Raw genomic sequence first — 12633 nt, 5'->3', positions numbered from 1 at the left:
GTCAAACAAATTCTCCTTGGCAGCACCATAGGAAATGTATAGAGAACAGAATGGTGAACATCCATACTGATGATAGGGTGTTAAGAGTTAAAACCTTTTCATCTTTCAAAGTAAACCCGACCCAAAAGTTTTGTTCATCTATCTGTTTTTTTTCCTTTACTTTTTTTCGGGAGGTCATTATTTTATTGCCGCGAAGGAGGAGGGGGGAAGGAGAGGGCGGGCGGGCGGGGCTGTTCAGAGGATTTTGGGGGGATCGCGTGGTTCTGGGCCAGACTGTAGACAATCGACTGCCAATGATGGGGGGGGGGGGGGAGAAATCATTCAAATACTACGGAGCCTTGAGGGATTAGGTGGATTGTGTTGTAAAATCCTCCGACCGACCTCTACCCCACCCCCCCCCCCCTTCCTCCTTCTGGAGATAAGAAATGACTGGTCCCTTAGTATGGACAAGTGAGTCTTTACACCACTTGGAAGTACCTTTGCTTTGACGTTGAGTTAAGCCTCCTTAAAATCTCCTACTACAATCATTCAGGGAGGACTTACAGACTATTTCAATTTATTTCTCGGTTTTAGTTTGCGGCTGGTTTGCTAGTTTGAGTTTGTTTTTACAACCGTTGCTTTTAGAAAAAAGTTGTTTAAGATAATTTCATAACAATAGTTCACTTGGAAATGCAAATTTCATTGGGAAGACTTGGAATGGAAATGCTGAGACAAATTTGTTAGAAGAAGTGGTAGCAATGTTAAAAAAGCACATGACAGCAGGGTTGACGTGGCCATTTCATACAATAAATTTTAAAACAATGAATTTCAGTACATTTTGATATTTAAAAAGCTCAATGTAAAAACTATTTCTAAAGTGATTTTAAATCAATTTATTTGTAAATACTTGACATGTAAATGATTATGCACACAGCCTTTTCATTCCCGTTCCGTACCCAAACTTCATTAGTATGGATACGGAACGACTTAACAAACTGAGTACGAATGGTCTTAGCTGGGTACGAAACGACTGGTATCCGCCCGAGGTTGTCGGTGAATTTCTTTGGGTTGTTGGCGAACTGGCCTAGCACGGGATGTCGGCAAGCTGGCCCAAGTTGTCAGCGAGCAGGCCTAAGTAATCGGCAAACTGGCCTAGGTTGTCGGCACTAGCCTAAATCGTCGGCAAACTGGCCTAGGACACAGACACAAACACAACATCGACGTATATTTCAATAAGTCGATAGAGTTTAAGCATATTACATAAGCATAATACATAATACTGTACTCATGATATTCTTTTCAGTGCTTATAATGCATTTTGGTTTTTACATAATCTCATTGTAATGGTTTCTCAAAAAACCATCAGTGTACGAAACCAATAAAGTTATTATTATTATTATTATTATTATTATTATTATTATTATTATTATCAGTATTATAGATCGAAAGTCTATCTGATTTGATTAACCACATACAGCTGATTCGAGGTGACTAAGAAGGAAGGATTTAAGTCAGCGCTGACTTTGGTTAGTAAAAGTAAGTTTCAGTTTTGTGTCCCGAGACTTAATCAGCGAAAATATTCCATTTAAACATGTTAAAGCTCACAATAAAATTGAACACCTTAGGTTTCACTTGATCAACCACATTGTCTTCAATTTTTGTTGCGTACTTTATCCCAGTGAGTCGCCTGCGGGGATGCGCTTTGTGTGCGCCCCGAAGCGTCTGGTGACCGAGCAGTAAAAACGAGTGACAAAGCCGAGGACGATTGTGACGGGAAGTATGACGCGCACTAAAACTGCTGGCTGTCTGCTGCGCCGTGGGTGGGGAATATACGACCACTGCAGCACAAGGTGTACAGAGACAGTGTTTGACGAGGGTGCAGCCAGACGATTGGTTGTATGTCATATCTTTAATAAAACAGTATATTATTCAAACTTATGACTTTCCAATTAATACCTCGCTCAAGGTAAGTGTGATACTTTAAACATGCTAAACATGGAAAACAAACTTCGTTAGTATGAGTATGGAACGACTTAACTGTGTACGAATGGTCTTAGCTGAGTAGGAAACGACTGGTATCCGCCCGAGGTTGTCGGTGAATTTCTTTGGGTTGTTGGCGAACTGGCCCTAGCATGGGATGTCGGCAAGCTGGCCCAAGTTGTCAGCGAGCGGGCCTAAGTAATCGGCAAACTGGCCTAGATTGTCGGCACACTGGCCTAAATTGTCTGCAAACTGGCCTAGGTTGTTGGGATAATGTATGTGAGTCTTCCAACCAAAACGTGATGTGGCAGCAATGGAAATGTACATTTCTAGCTGTTGCTGACAAACATGCCCCACTGAAAACGATGCGTGTTCGTTCTCGGAGTTCTCCATGGATTACCTCTGAATTGAAAGACTCTATGCATAATAGAGACATATTAAAAATCAAAGCTAGCAAGACAAATGATCCTAACGATTGGGCATTATTTAAGAAACAAAGAAATATAACCAATAAGCAAATACGCTCAGCTAAGCTAGTTTATTACCAAAATAGTTTTGATAAGCACACCAGCGACTCCCGAAAGACCTAGCAGACTATAAACGAGCTAATCTCTCGAAAATCTGGGAAAACGTCAGTGGCGTCACTAAAAGTGAACGGATTAACGATAACTAATCCGTTGGAGCTATCAAACGAATTCAATAACCACTTTGCTAATATTGGTCCAAAACTTGCCAGTGAGATAAATTGCGATAGTGGTGGCTATCAAAGATATCTTACCGCTACAGATAAACGGTTTAAGCTCCAACCCACCAATCCAAATAAAGTATTTTCACTTTTAAATAAACTAGACAAGTCAAAGGCAACGGGCCTTGACAAAATATCTGCTAAGTTGGTCAGGGAATGTGCTGATCTTATTTGAGTACCGATATGTGATATTTGCAATCAATCTATTAACCAAGGGACGTTCCCAGATGCTGGAAATATGCAAGGGTTTCCCCTCTTTATAAACAGGGTGACCGCGGTGATGTAAACAATTACCGCCCAATATCGGTGATTCCAATAGTGGCGAAGGCGTTTGAAAGGATAGTTTATGAACAGTTATATGCCTATTTGAAAGAGCACGATATTCTATGTCAAAATCAGTCAGGTTTTCGTGCTAATCATTCAACTGTAACAGCTTTGTTGGAAGCGACAGATTCTTGGGCATATGATATTGATAACGGGAAAATCAATGGAGTCATTTTTCTGGATTTGAAGAAGCTTTTGACACTGTTGATCATCAGATTCTTCTATCGAAACTAAACTCTTATGGTATACATGGAAAATCTTTCAAATGGTTTCAGTCATATCTAGAAAACCGCACACAAAAATGCTCTGTGAACGGGTCGCTTTCCAATAGCTACTCACTGTCATGCGGCGTCCCTCAAGGGACCATCCTCGGTCCATTATTGTTCTTATTATATATTAACGATCTTCCAAATTGCTTATCAACTTGTAAACCAAGAATGTACGCTGACGACACGCACCTTGCATATGCGGGCAGCAATCTAGAGAATGTTCAGTTTTGTCTAAATGAGGACCTAGCAAAGGTTTTCAACTGGCTACAAGCAAACAAACTTACATTGAACATGACCAAAACCGAATTCATGCTAATAGGGTCAAGGCAGAGACCGAATACTCTCACAGCTTCACCAACAATTACAATGAACAATACTCAAGTGAGCCAGGTTACAGCTACGAAATCGCTTGGTGTAATAATAGACGATAAACTCGATTGGCATAGTCACATCGAAAAATTAACCAAAAAGATCGCCTCTGGTATCGGGGCCCTAAAGCGAATTAGGCACCTGATCTCAGCGTCAACCTTACATCTCGTTTACCAAGCCTTAGTAAAAACTCACTTTGATTACTGTGACATTGTTTGGGGTAACTGTAGGAAAACGCCACGAGACAAACTGCAGAAATTACAGAATAGAGCAGCCCGTGTGTTGACATTCTCTAACTATGATGCTGATGCAACTGAGCTACTCGAGTTTTTAAGGTGAAAAAATCTTACACGCCAGCAGGAAATTCACAAAGCCACCATGATGTTTAGATGTCTGCACGGGCTAGCTTCAGAGTATCTGTGTTCAAAGTTTACGTGGCGTGACTCTGCTTATGACCTCAGGGACTCTGAAAATAAGCTCAATGTTCCATTAACGCGCACTAATTATTACCGAAAAAGCTTTAGCTACAATGGCGCCACATTTTGGAACAGTCTACCATGCGATATAAGGAACACAGAGTCTCTGGGGGTATTTAAACGTAAGATCAATGACATTCTTTACGTTTAACGCACGGCACTCACGGAAAACAGCTTTTAGTGTTATAGCATATAGTTTGAGTTTTAAATATTCTAGCGTATGTGATATGTATTTTTTAGGCTGATGAATTGACCGTGTTTAAATAAAAATAAAATGAAATGAAATGGTTGTCGGCAAACTGGCCAAGGTTGTTGGCAAACTGACCAAGGTTGTCGGCAAACTGGCCTAGCTTGTCGACGAACTGGCCAAGGTTGTCGACAAACAGTCCTAAGTTTTCGGCAAACATCCCTAAGTTGTCGGCGAACTGGCCTAATTTGACGACGAACAGGCCTAAGTTGTCGGCAAGCTGGCCTAAGTTGTCAGCGAGCGGGCCTAAGTTAAACGTCAACTGGCCTGGATTGTTAGTGAACTGGCTTGGGTTGTTAGTGAACTGGCTTGGATTGTTAGTGAACTGGCTTGGATTGTTGGCGATCTGGCTTGGATTGTTAGTGAAATGGCTTGGATTGTTGGTGATCTGGCTTGGATTGTTAGTGAACTGGCTTGGGTTGTTAGTGAACTGGCTTGGATTGTTAGTGAACTGGCTTGGATTGTTAGTGAACTGGCTTGAGTTGTTAGAGAACTGGCTTGGATTATTAGTGAACTGGCTTAGGTTGTGGGCAACTGGCCAAGGTTGTCTGCAAACAGGCTTAAGTTGTAAGCAAACTGGCCTGGGTTGTGGGCAAACTGGCTTAGGTTGTCGGCAAACTTGCCTAAGTTGTCAGCAAACTGGCTTATAATTGGGAAGAAATGGTCAAGAAATGGTCTATTGTTCCGGCTCAATTCTTACATTAAGTATTAAACATTAGTCCTTTTGTTATTTGTAGCGCTGAGGGACTTTGGCCGAAGCGACGCGAAAGAGTTCATGACTAATCGGAAAAATTATCGGTGTATTTAAACCTCTCTCTGCGTACTTTTTTCTTTATCAGACAGTTTGTTATCATGCTCGTGATAAACAAATCGGACTTCCGCTGCGCGGTCGTCCGATATTGTTATCACTCGTATGATTACAGACCGAATTGGACTCCACTTAGTCCTGTTACCATTACTTATTATGCACACAAAGAATTAAGTCTAACTTGCGTAGCGCACGCGAGATTTGAACTGCTCTCAAACTGTGAAAGATAAGTCTGAGTGCGGCGAAGTCGTGATTCGATAGTCCGTCGAGCGAGAAAGTGAAAGTTTCCCCCTCCAATTTTCTCCCCTCAAATGTTCTTTTTGCTGTCCTTCCTTCAGCCCTTCTGAGCGTTTAAATTTCCCGCTCGTATGCTAATAGGAAACTTCGAAATCCCTCATGTGTTTTGAAGCTGTTGCGCCATTGTTCAAAAATGGCCTTCTATGGTCATTATAACAAAGCCTATTGTTATCAATGTTGAGCGAGTTTCCTTGATACGTTAAAGGCCAACACGCTTGGATTGTTGGTGAACTGGCCTTGGTTGACAGCCTACTGGCTGAGATTGTAGCTGACCTTGCCCAAGTTGCCAGGGAACTTATCGAGGTCGTTGGCGATCTAGCATTAGTTGTAAGCGAACTCATCTAAAGCTGAAAAACCAATTTCAACGGGGCTTATCCCTTCGTGACAACTCTTTCTACTGCTTTACAAAACTTTTTTCTCTTGGCATATTCATCAGAAGCTGGGACCAGAATCATAAAATAAATTCTTTTGCTACTTTACTGATAGCTTATTGATAATGATTTTTTATCTTTACACAGTTTTTTTTTGGTGATAAAATAAATAGTAGTTTAGTGTGGTTCCTCGTTGACTCTATACGATATTTTCCTTTGTTCAGTTTGGTTGTTGTAATTACTTTGGTGTTGTTATTACGACACTTCATCGCAATGCGCTCTATTTCCATATTGCAAAAAATGGATTGTATCTGATTAAATGAACAATTAATGGTTTTTCTGATGGTCTAAATTCACTAATGATCGTAATCTCCGGCGCAGCCGTTCTTTGGGATGAGGAGAGCCTTGAAAGACGTCCTGAAGAATGGCTACGAAGGAGACTGTAACAATTGCTGTTCGCGACGTTTTGACTGCCACGAGGCCAGTCAATAAAACCTTTCCTTTCGATAACCAAAGTCAAAATAGTAAGACAAACAATTGGATGATCCCGTACCTATACCACTCTGATGAGAATTAAGAACATCTCAGTCTCCTGCAAGTAAAACATCGTATAATACAAGCGAAATGCGACTGGGCTGAGTTCTAAGCAGATTCCTCACTTTGTAGTTCAACGGAAAAGCTTAAGGCCTTCCATTTTCCAATCACTGCCAGTCTAGGCATGACACAAATACTTCATTCCTTGAACAGTTATACTTGAATTGCTTCTATGGTCTAAAATGCCTAGTTTGCAGTTGGTATCAGTCAGAGCATGACATAAGTAATTTATTTCTTTATCGTCAGCACGATTATTAACTCGCAGTTACCGCTAGTTAGGGCTTCACAAACGTGCGTGATTGCCACTGACATTAGGTCTGGTTAATTTCTTGCAATTTCTATACGTTATTGTCTTGGACAAGAGCTTGATTCCTTGTTTCGATAAACTACTGAAAGAGAAACTAAAACTACGTGAAACTAAATTTGATTTGAGAAAAATCTCAAAACTTTGGGGATTTTCCCAAATCAAATTCAATAAATTGAACTAAGAAAAATTTTCTTTTTCTAACATTAAAACATTACTCTTTAGAAACTTACCACCTTTCTCATCGTTGAGATCAGTGGTGGAAAATACCATAGAGGTTAGGTACCTAAGAGGAAAAGCACACAGACACATTAGCTGTAATCACCTTATTGTGAAAAAAAAAAAACACCTTTCCAAAACGTTACTGACATGTGCGCTTAACAACCTTCCACTTTCACACGCCTCACGGATCATCTCACAAAAAATGACTGGCAATAAGGCCTTACAAAATAAATCACCGTCTTGTGAATGCAGAGAGTCTCTTTTGTCCAGTACATCATCCATGAAAACAGGTACATGTAATGAAATTATTGCTGTTTAATCCGTTAATGATATTGGCAAATGAAGACTCCCTTCAAGAAGAATAAAATGAGGAAAAAACTGTGTAGAACACTCTGTGATGTTGTTTTCTCCAACAAATTACTGGAAAAAAATCGTTGAATACAGCTGCACTGAAAAGCTGAATCAACACTCCTTTATGAGGGATAGCAGGACAAAAAAAAAACTACACTGGAATTCCTCAGCAAAATAACACCTGACATAAGATCTGAAAGCACTTTCAGTTTTAAGTTTACCTTCTTCCCAAAGAAGTAAAATCTGATATTCTCCATATACTCTTTCTTCTTGCTGTTTCATTGATTTAAAAAGTTCTTGTTTTCTTTTAAAACCAGAGGTGGACAATGCAGCAGGGTACAGAGTATCTTAGGGCAAAAATGCACATAGAAAATTTAGCATTTAGTGCCCTAATTCAATAAGGCTTTTTAAAAGTAGTATCAACAAGTTGTATCATCAAGATCATTAAAATATTAGTGAACTGCCACAGTTTATTCTTGATACCTGGTAGAAATACAATAACTTTTCAAAGCAACTTTTCACTACAAGTAAACAGTTTCCAAGTAAACCAAAAAAAATTTTTTTTTGGTTTGCTTTCTCAATGATCAAGTTCTTTAAAGATTTGGTGTTCACCTTTAGATTTCTCTGGCTGCACAGTCTCTATCTCCTGCTCCCATCTCTTAAGCTCTTCTTGTTTTTGCCAACCTCCAGTGGTGGACCTTATCAAGTGGGGCTGAGAGACTGCAGCTTCCTCTCCAGGATTAGTGGTGGAAAATAAAGAGGAAGGAACAGCTACAAACAGATATATTAAGCATCATGCCTTGTTATAAATTTGACATTAACAACAGGGATGCTACCATGACACCTTTGACATCTATGTATTTATTGTGTCTGGAGGGCTCATCTCCCAGACAGGGACAGCAATCATTAGCTCCATCAAATATGAATATTTTTTTTCATACTTTGAATCAAATAAATATCATAGCACTAGGATGATTCTTCAAATGTTCATTGCATAAGTAGTTATTACTGCAACATGTAGTTTTATCTAAACTGGAGCCTTCAGTACATGATCTCTCTCTGCAAACCTGGTGGTGTTGTATGTTGGAGAGGAAACACTTTTTGCAAAAAATAAATGAAAGGACCAGGTTACTCTCTTATTACTAACCTCTGGGTGCATCCTTTTTAAAAAGTGCTCTGCATGCATTGTACTCTTCCTCATCTATTGTTGTTTTCAGCTTCAGCTCAGTTAGGTTCAGTTCCTTCAAGATCTTCTCAGTGACAAAACAATCCTGAACCATCTTGTCCAAACGGTTGCATAGGTAATCTTCCCACAATTTCTCCAAGCTCTGAGGAGAATGACACTCCACTCTTATCACCAAGCTTCCCATAGAAGCACCTGTGATGACAAACCCCATTTCTTTCAAGTATTCTTTAAATTCATTACGCTCATCTCTTGACTGTGGTGGTGTAGTCTGAAGGTAGTTTATAGCAATTAAACACAAGGCTTTCTCTTTAAGCGCTGGGAGATCATCTATTTCTGTATCAGATCTTCTTTTCCTACATGTGCCTGACTCTGTGGTTGCCCTCTGATGTAAAGCAGGCTCTGAAACTGTGCTGTGCATGTCTGGATCTGAAGTTTTCAGGTTTTTCACATCAACATTGATATTTAATTTTGCATCTGTTGATTTGGAACAAAAAGTTTAAGTTAAAGTTGTACTTCAAATTCACTTGTAACACACATTCAGCGCAAAGGATAGTTGATATTCAATATTGACCAAGGGTGAGGTCAAGATATCTGGACCCTCTTGGTCCATAAAAATGTAAAAAGAAGATGAGGTTAATAACCAGCCATCTTGACCAAACAAGCTTGGTCAATAAAAGACTTATCATACAGCAAAAAGATTGCACTTTGAGAAGAATATCAGAATCAAGAAGGACTAATTTATTTTTGAGTGCTAGGAAAGAAAGCCAATTGTGAAGGTACCTGATAGTTTTTCATCTGACAAATCAAAAATAAGGTAATTTGACAGTTTTACAATTACCAATATTAAACATTCTAATTTTCATAAAAATAACAAATGGTGGAAGTTTGTTACCCCAAATTTTTTATTTGCATGGGATCAAAGCTGACAATCCCTTCTTGCTTGCTTGTGTAGTCAATCAGAACACAAGATTCACCTTATCTTGCCAACGGGCACTGCCAGCTTTACAATAAGATAAGGTTTAACTTCAAACATATCAGCTGGCTGCGAATGGACAATCATAGATGTAATTTTTCTGGGTCAACAATTTTGTTTCCTAACAAATGAAGTTCAAAAGAGTTTTAAAAGTGAAAAAAAAAAACATTCTCAATGCAGGTAACATTTTGATTAAAATCATTAGCGAAATTTGATTCCAGTAACAACCAGACTTCCTTGTACTATCATCTACATGCATACACTTGTCCTCAACTTTGGCTCAAAGAACAGATTGCAGATGCTAGATCTTAACACCTTCTTGTGCACTACATAAAATGAAAAGCACAGTATTTACATCACATGAGCAAATTAAAGTAAAACCAAACAACATACAATACCATTTGAAGTTTTGACTATGTTCTTGATCATTTCTTTAAATCTATCACATTCTCCACTCCAAGAGTAAACCTTGCTGTAGTTCTCTCGAAGCTTCATTGCATTGGTTAGTCGCTCTTCTGGACTTTGATTGGACAACTCTTGAATCCTTTGTGCCCATTGAGCTGCATCATCATCTGATTCAATAACCACAGACTGTCCACCCTCTACTTTATACAAAGCCTCAGCTATTCCTGATTCGCCAGACATGAGAACAGGAACACCAGCAGAAATGGCCTCCAGGGCCACCAACCCAAAGCCCTCAGTACGGGAAGGCAGGGAAACCAAATCTGACTGATAGAACATCATCTTAAGTTCCTCTTGTTGGCTGCAGTAACTACGAATGGTTAGTTGGTTGCGCTTTATGCTGGTTTTTTCAAGAAACCACTGTTCCACTTTTTGGTGCTCACCAGGAGATGAACCGACAAAAGTCAGTTTGAACTTCCTACCAAGAGAACCAATGGCATTTGCAATTATATCGTAGCCTTTCAGGGAAAGATCCTCAAAGGTTGCTCGGCCAAACATAAACACATTGAAGTTCTTGACTACTGTTCTGTCTACAGCCAACTGTGATTTATTTGAAAACTTTTCAAAGATCCCAGGAGTAATAAGCTCCACTTTAACATTAACAAGACTTCTACTGTACAACTGTTGCAGACGTGAGCCAACAGCTACAACTGCATCCGCTGCTTTACACAACTCAATTTCCATCTTGTGCTTCCTCTCGTTCTCTTCGATTGTATCTTCTGCAGCCGTGGAAGATTCTTTATATTTCCCAAGGTTCTCACAGTAGACGTGTACAAATTGGATCCATTTACACTTTGTATTCTGAACAAGAGAATACGCTGGAATACCCAGCTTTCTTCCATGGCCTATCACCAGATGTGGGTTTGGGAGCTCTGAGGGTGAAAACTTCAAGCACTCGAGGGGATCGGCTGAACCAGGAACATTTCGAGCTGTGATTAAATTAACACCATGTTGTTTAGCTTCTTCTCTGTCCCGATCATCGCTATTAGAAACATAGCAGTGGATTTTCATGCTACCAGTCGTCGCTTGTGCCAAATTGATAGCAAATTCTCGGTTGAAAGTTGATAATCCACCTTTCGAAGATTTCCATTCGTCACAGAGAAACATGACATCAATAAGCTTTTGTTCTTTCTGCTTCTCTTCGCTACTTGTCGCAGTCCCAACTTCAGAGTGCGCCATTGTGTGTTTTTTCATCCGTGCTGTTAATGATCAATTTGTTTTATTCTGCTACTACAATAGCCATGAGGAAGCACTCTTGAAGCTATACCGCTGACAAGGAGCTAAACTGATAGTAAATGAGCGTGAGTAACCTCGCACGTTCTCATATGATGGCGCTTTGCCCAAAAATGAGGTACCCTAGCAGCTCCCTTATGCCTCTGAACTCTTTACGGTTTAATGTTCCACAAATATAATTTAAGTTCGTTTCTCATGGGATGAAAAGTTTAAAAGCAACCGATGTGGATAATTTAGATAGATGGAGCTAAGGTTCGATCGTGATCTGAGAACGAGTTGAGAGGTTCCATAGCTGTGGGCACTTAAACGTGTGGGAGACTGGGTCGATAGAATCAAACATGGCGGCAGACTAGACGCACAAGTAAAGGATTTTTTTTAAGGATTCAGGCAAATTTGAGGTTTTCTGCACACTAGAAATCATCGTCGAATGGATCTGTGAGATTCCTTTGGCATTATATTAGCGACAGCCAGTAGTAGAGGACAGAGTCTATTATTTCATTATCCATATTTACCGCCTTCCCGGACTGAAGGGAGAGAAAAAGGTGAGGTGCACAGTATAGAATGGCCATGTTGCAGACGCATCACAGCAGGCCTGGAGGAAATCTAGCGTGTATAGAGCCATTTCAATTTTTCGTGGAAAGAGCATGTGCACTTGTCTCATTCTCCAGCTTCAGACTGGTTCACTATTGTAAGTTCTTAAAATTCTTGCACTGTGCGTGCGAAACTTAACTTCAGTGCATCAGTTGCCTTGCAGAAATCCCCAAGAATCGTTTCGCCTTGGGTAAAGTTGTCTCTTTTATTTGCTTATTATTATATGGGGGATTGAACACAGGGTTCATATGGGTCCTGGAAAACCTGGAAAGTCCTGGAATTCTGCTTTGACATTTTCCAAGTCTGGAAAGTCCTGGAAAAAGACTACAGGTCCCAGAAAATCCTGGAAATCTGCTTAACTCAAGTTTTCAGTTTGTACATTTCAGAATGTACATTAAAAGAAATGATTGTAAGACTCTAGGGAGAATTGATTTTGAAATTGTGGGAGTGAGAGGGTGTAAGGTGAAATTTGGAGTCCTGGAAAATCCATCTGAGTCTTAAAAAAGTCCTGAAAAAGTGCGTAAAATTTCTTAAAAAGGGTATGAACCCTGTGAAAGCCATGCAGAAGGGTGGATAAGATTTAAATATCATGCTCTTAACTTTTTGTTTCCTTCATAATGGTAAATTTTCAAAGTCCTTTTAATTTTAAGCCTATGAAATTGGCATGGCTATGCAAAATCCCCCAATAAGTAGCATATGTTAAATTATCATTACCACATCTGACTGTGCTAAGATGGTTCTAAGGTTTGGTAAACTGCCAAAAAGCTGCTTAGGAATTTTGTATCTATAATTTGGAATTCTATCATCGTATGCATTACCTACATTTCAGAAATTTTTCTGGAATCAAAGATG

The 12633-nt window shown here is 39.7% G+C and overlaps 1 protein-coding gene across 5 annotated transcripts; it reads right to left on the bottom strand.

The window, feature by feature from the left end:
* Positions 1 to 857: 857 nt before the first annotated feature.
* On the bottom strand, positions 858 to 11457 carry LOC113683004 (uncharacterized). Of its 5 annotated transcripts, none has more exons than XM_089185276.1 (6): positions 9894 to 11451; positions 8484 to 8996; positions 7949 to 8107; positions 7558 to 7683; positions 6997 to 7049; positions 858 to 1171 (listed from the first exon to the last, which is right to left on the bottom strand). In XM_089185276.1, the coding sequence occupies exons 1-5, from the start codon at positions 11149 to 11151 to the stop codon at positions 7042 to 7044; spliced, it is 2064 nt and encodes a 687-aa protein (XP_089041402.1). In that variant the 5' UTR covers positions 11152 to 11451; the 3' UTR covers positions 858 to 1171; positions 6997 to 7041. The 5 variants fall into 5 exon arrangements, with proteins under 5 accessions (XP_089041402.1, XP_089041405.1, XP_089041406.1 ...); XM_089185279.1 differs by lacking the exon at positions 858 to 1171 and adding an exon at positions 4475 to 4488; XM_089185280.1 differs by lacking the exon at positions 858 to 1171 and adding an exon at positions 5944 to 6848 and having other exon boundaries at positions 9894 to 11457.
* Between the last annotated feature and the right edge of the window lie 1176 nt (positions 11458 to 12633).

The sequence above is a fragment of the Pocillopora damicornis genome, chromosome 10 (genome assembly GCF_964200805.1).
Source record: "Pocillopora damicornis chromosome 10, jaPocDami1.2, whole genome shotgun sequence".
NCBI classification, from domain to species: Eukaryota; Metazoa; Cnidaria; class Anthozoa; order Scleractinia; family Pocilloporidae; genus Pocillopora; species Pocillopora damicornis.
The sequence above is the reverse complement of the archived record's forward strand: the minus strand, read 5'-3'. Positions and strand labels throughout refer to the sequence as shown.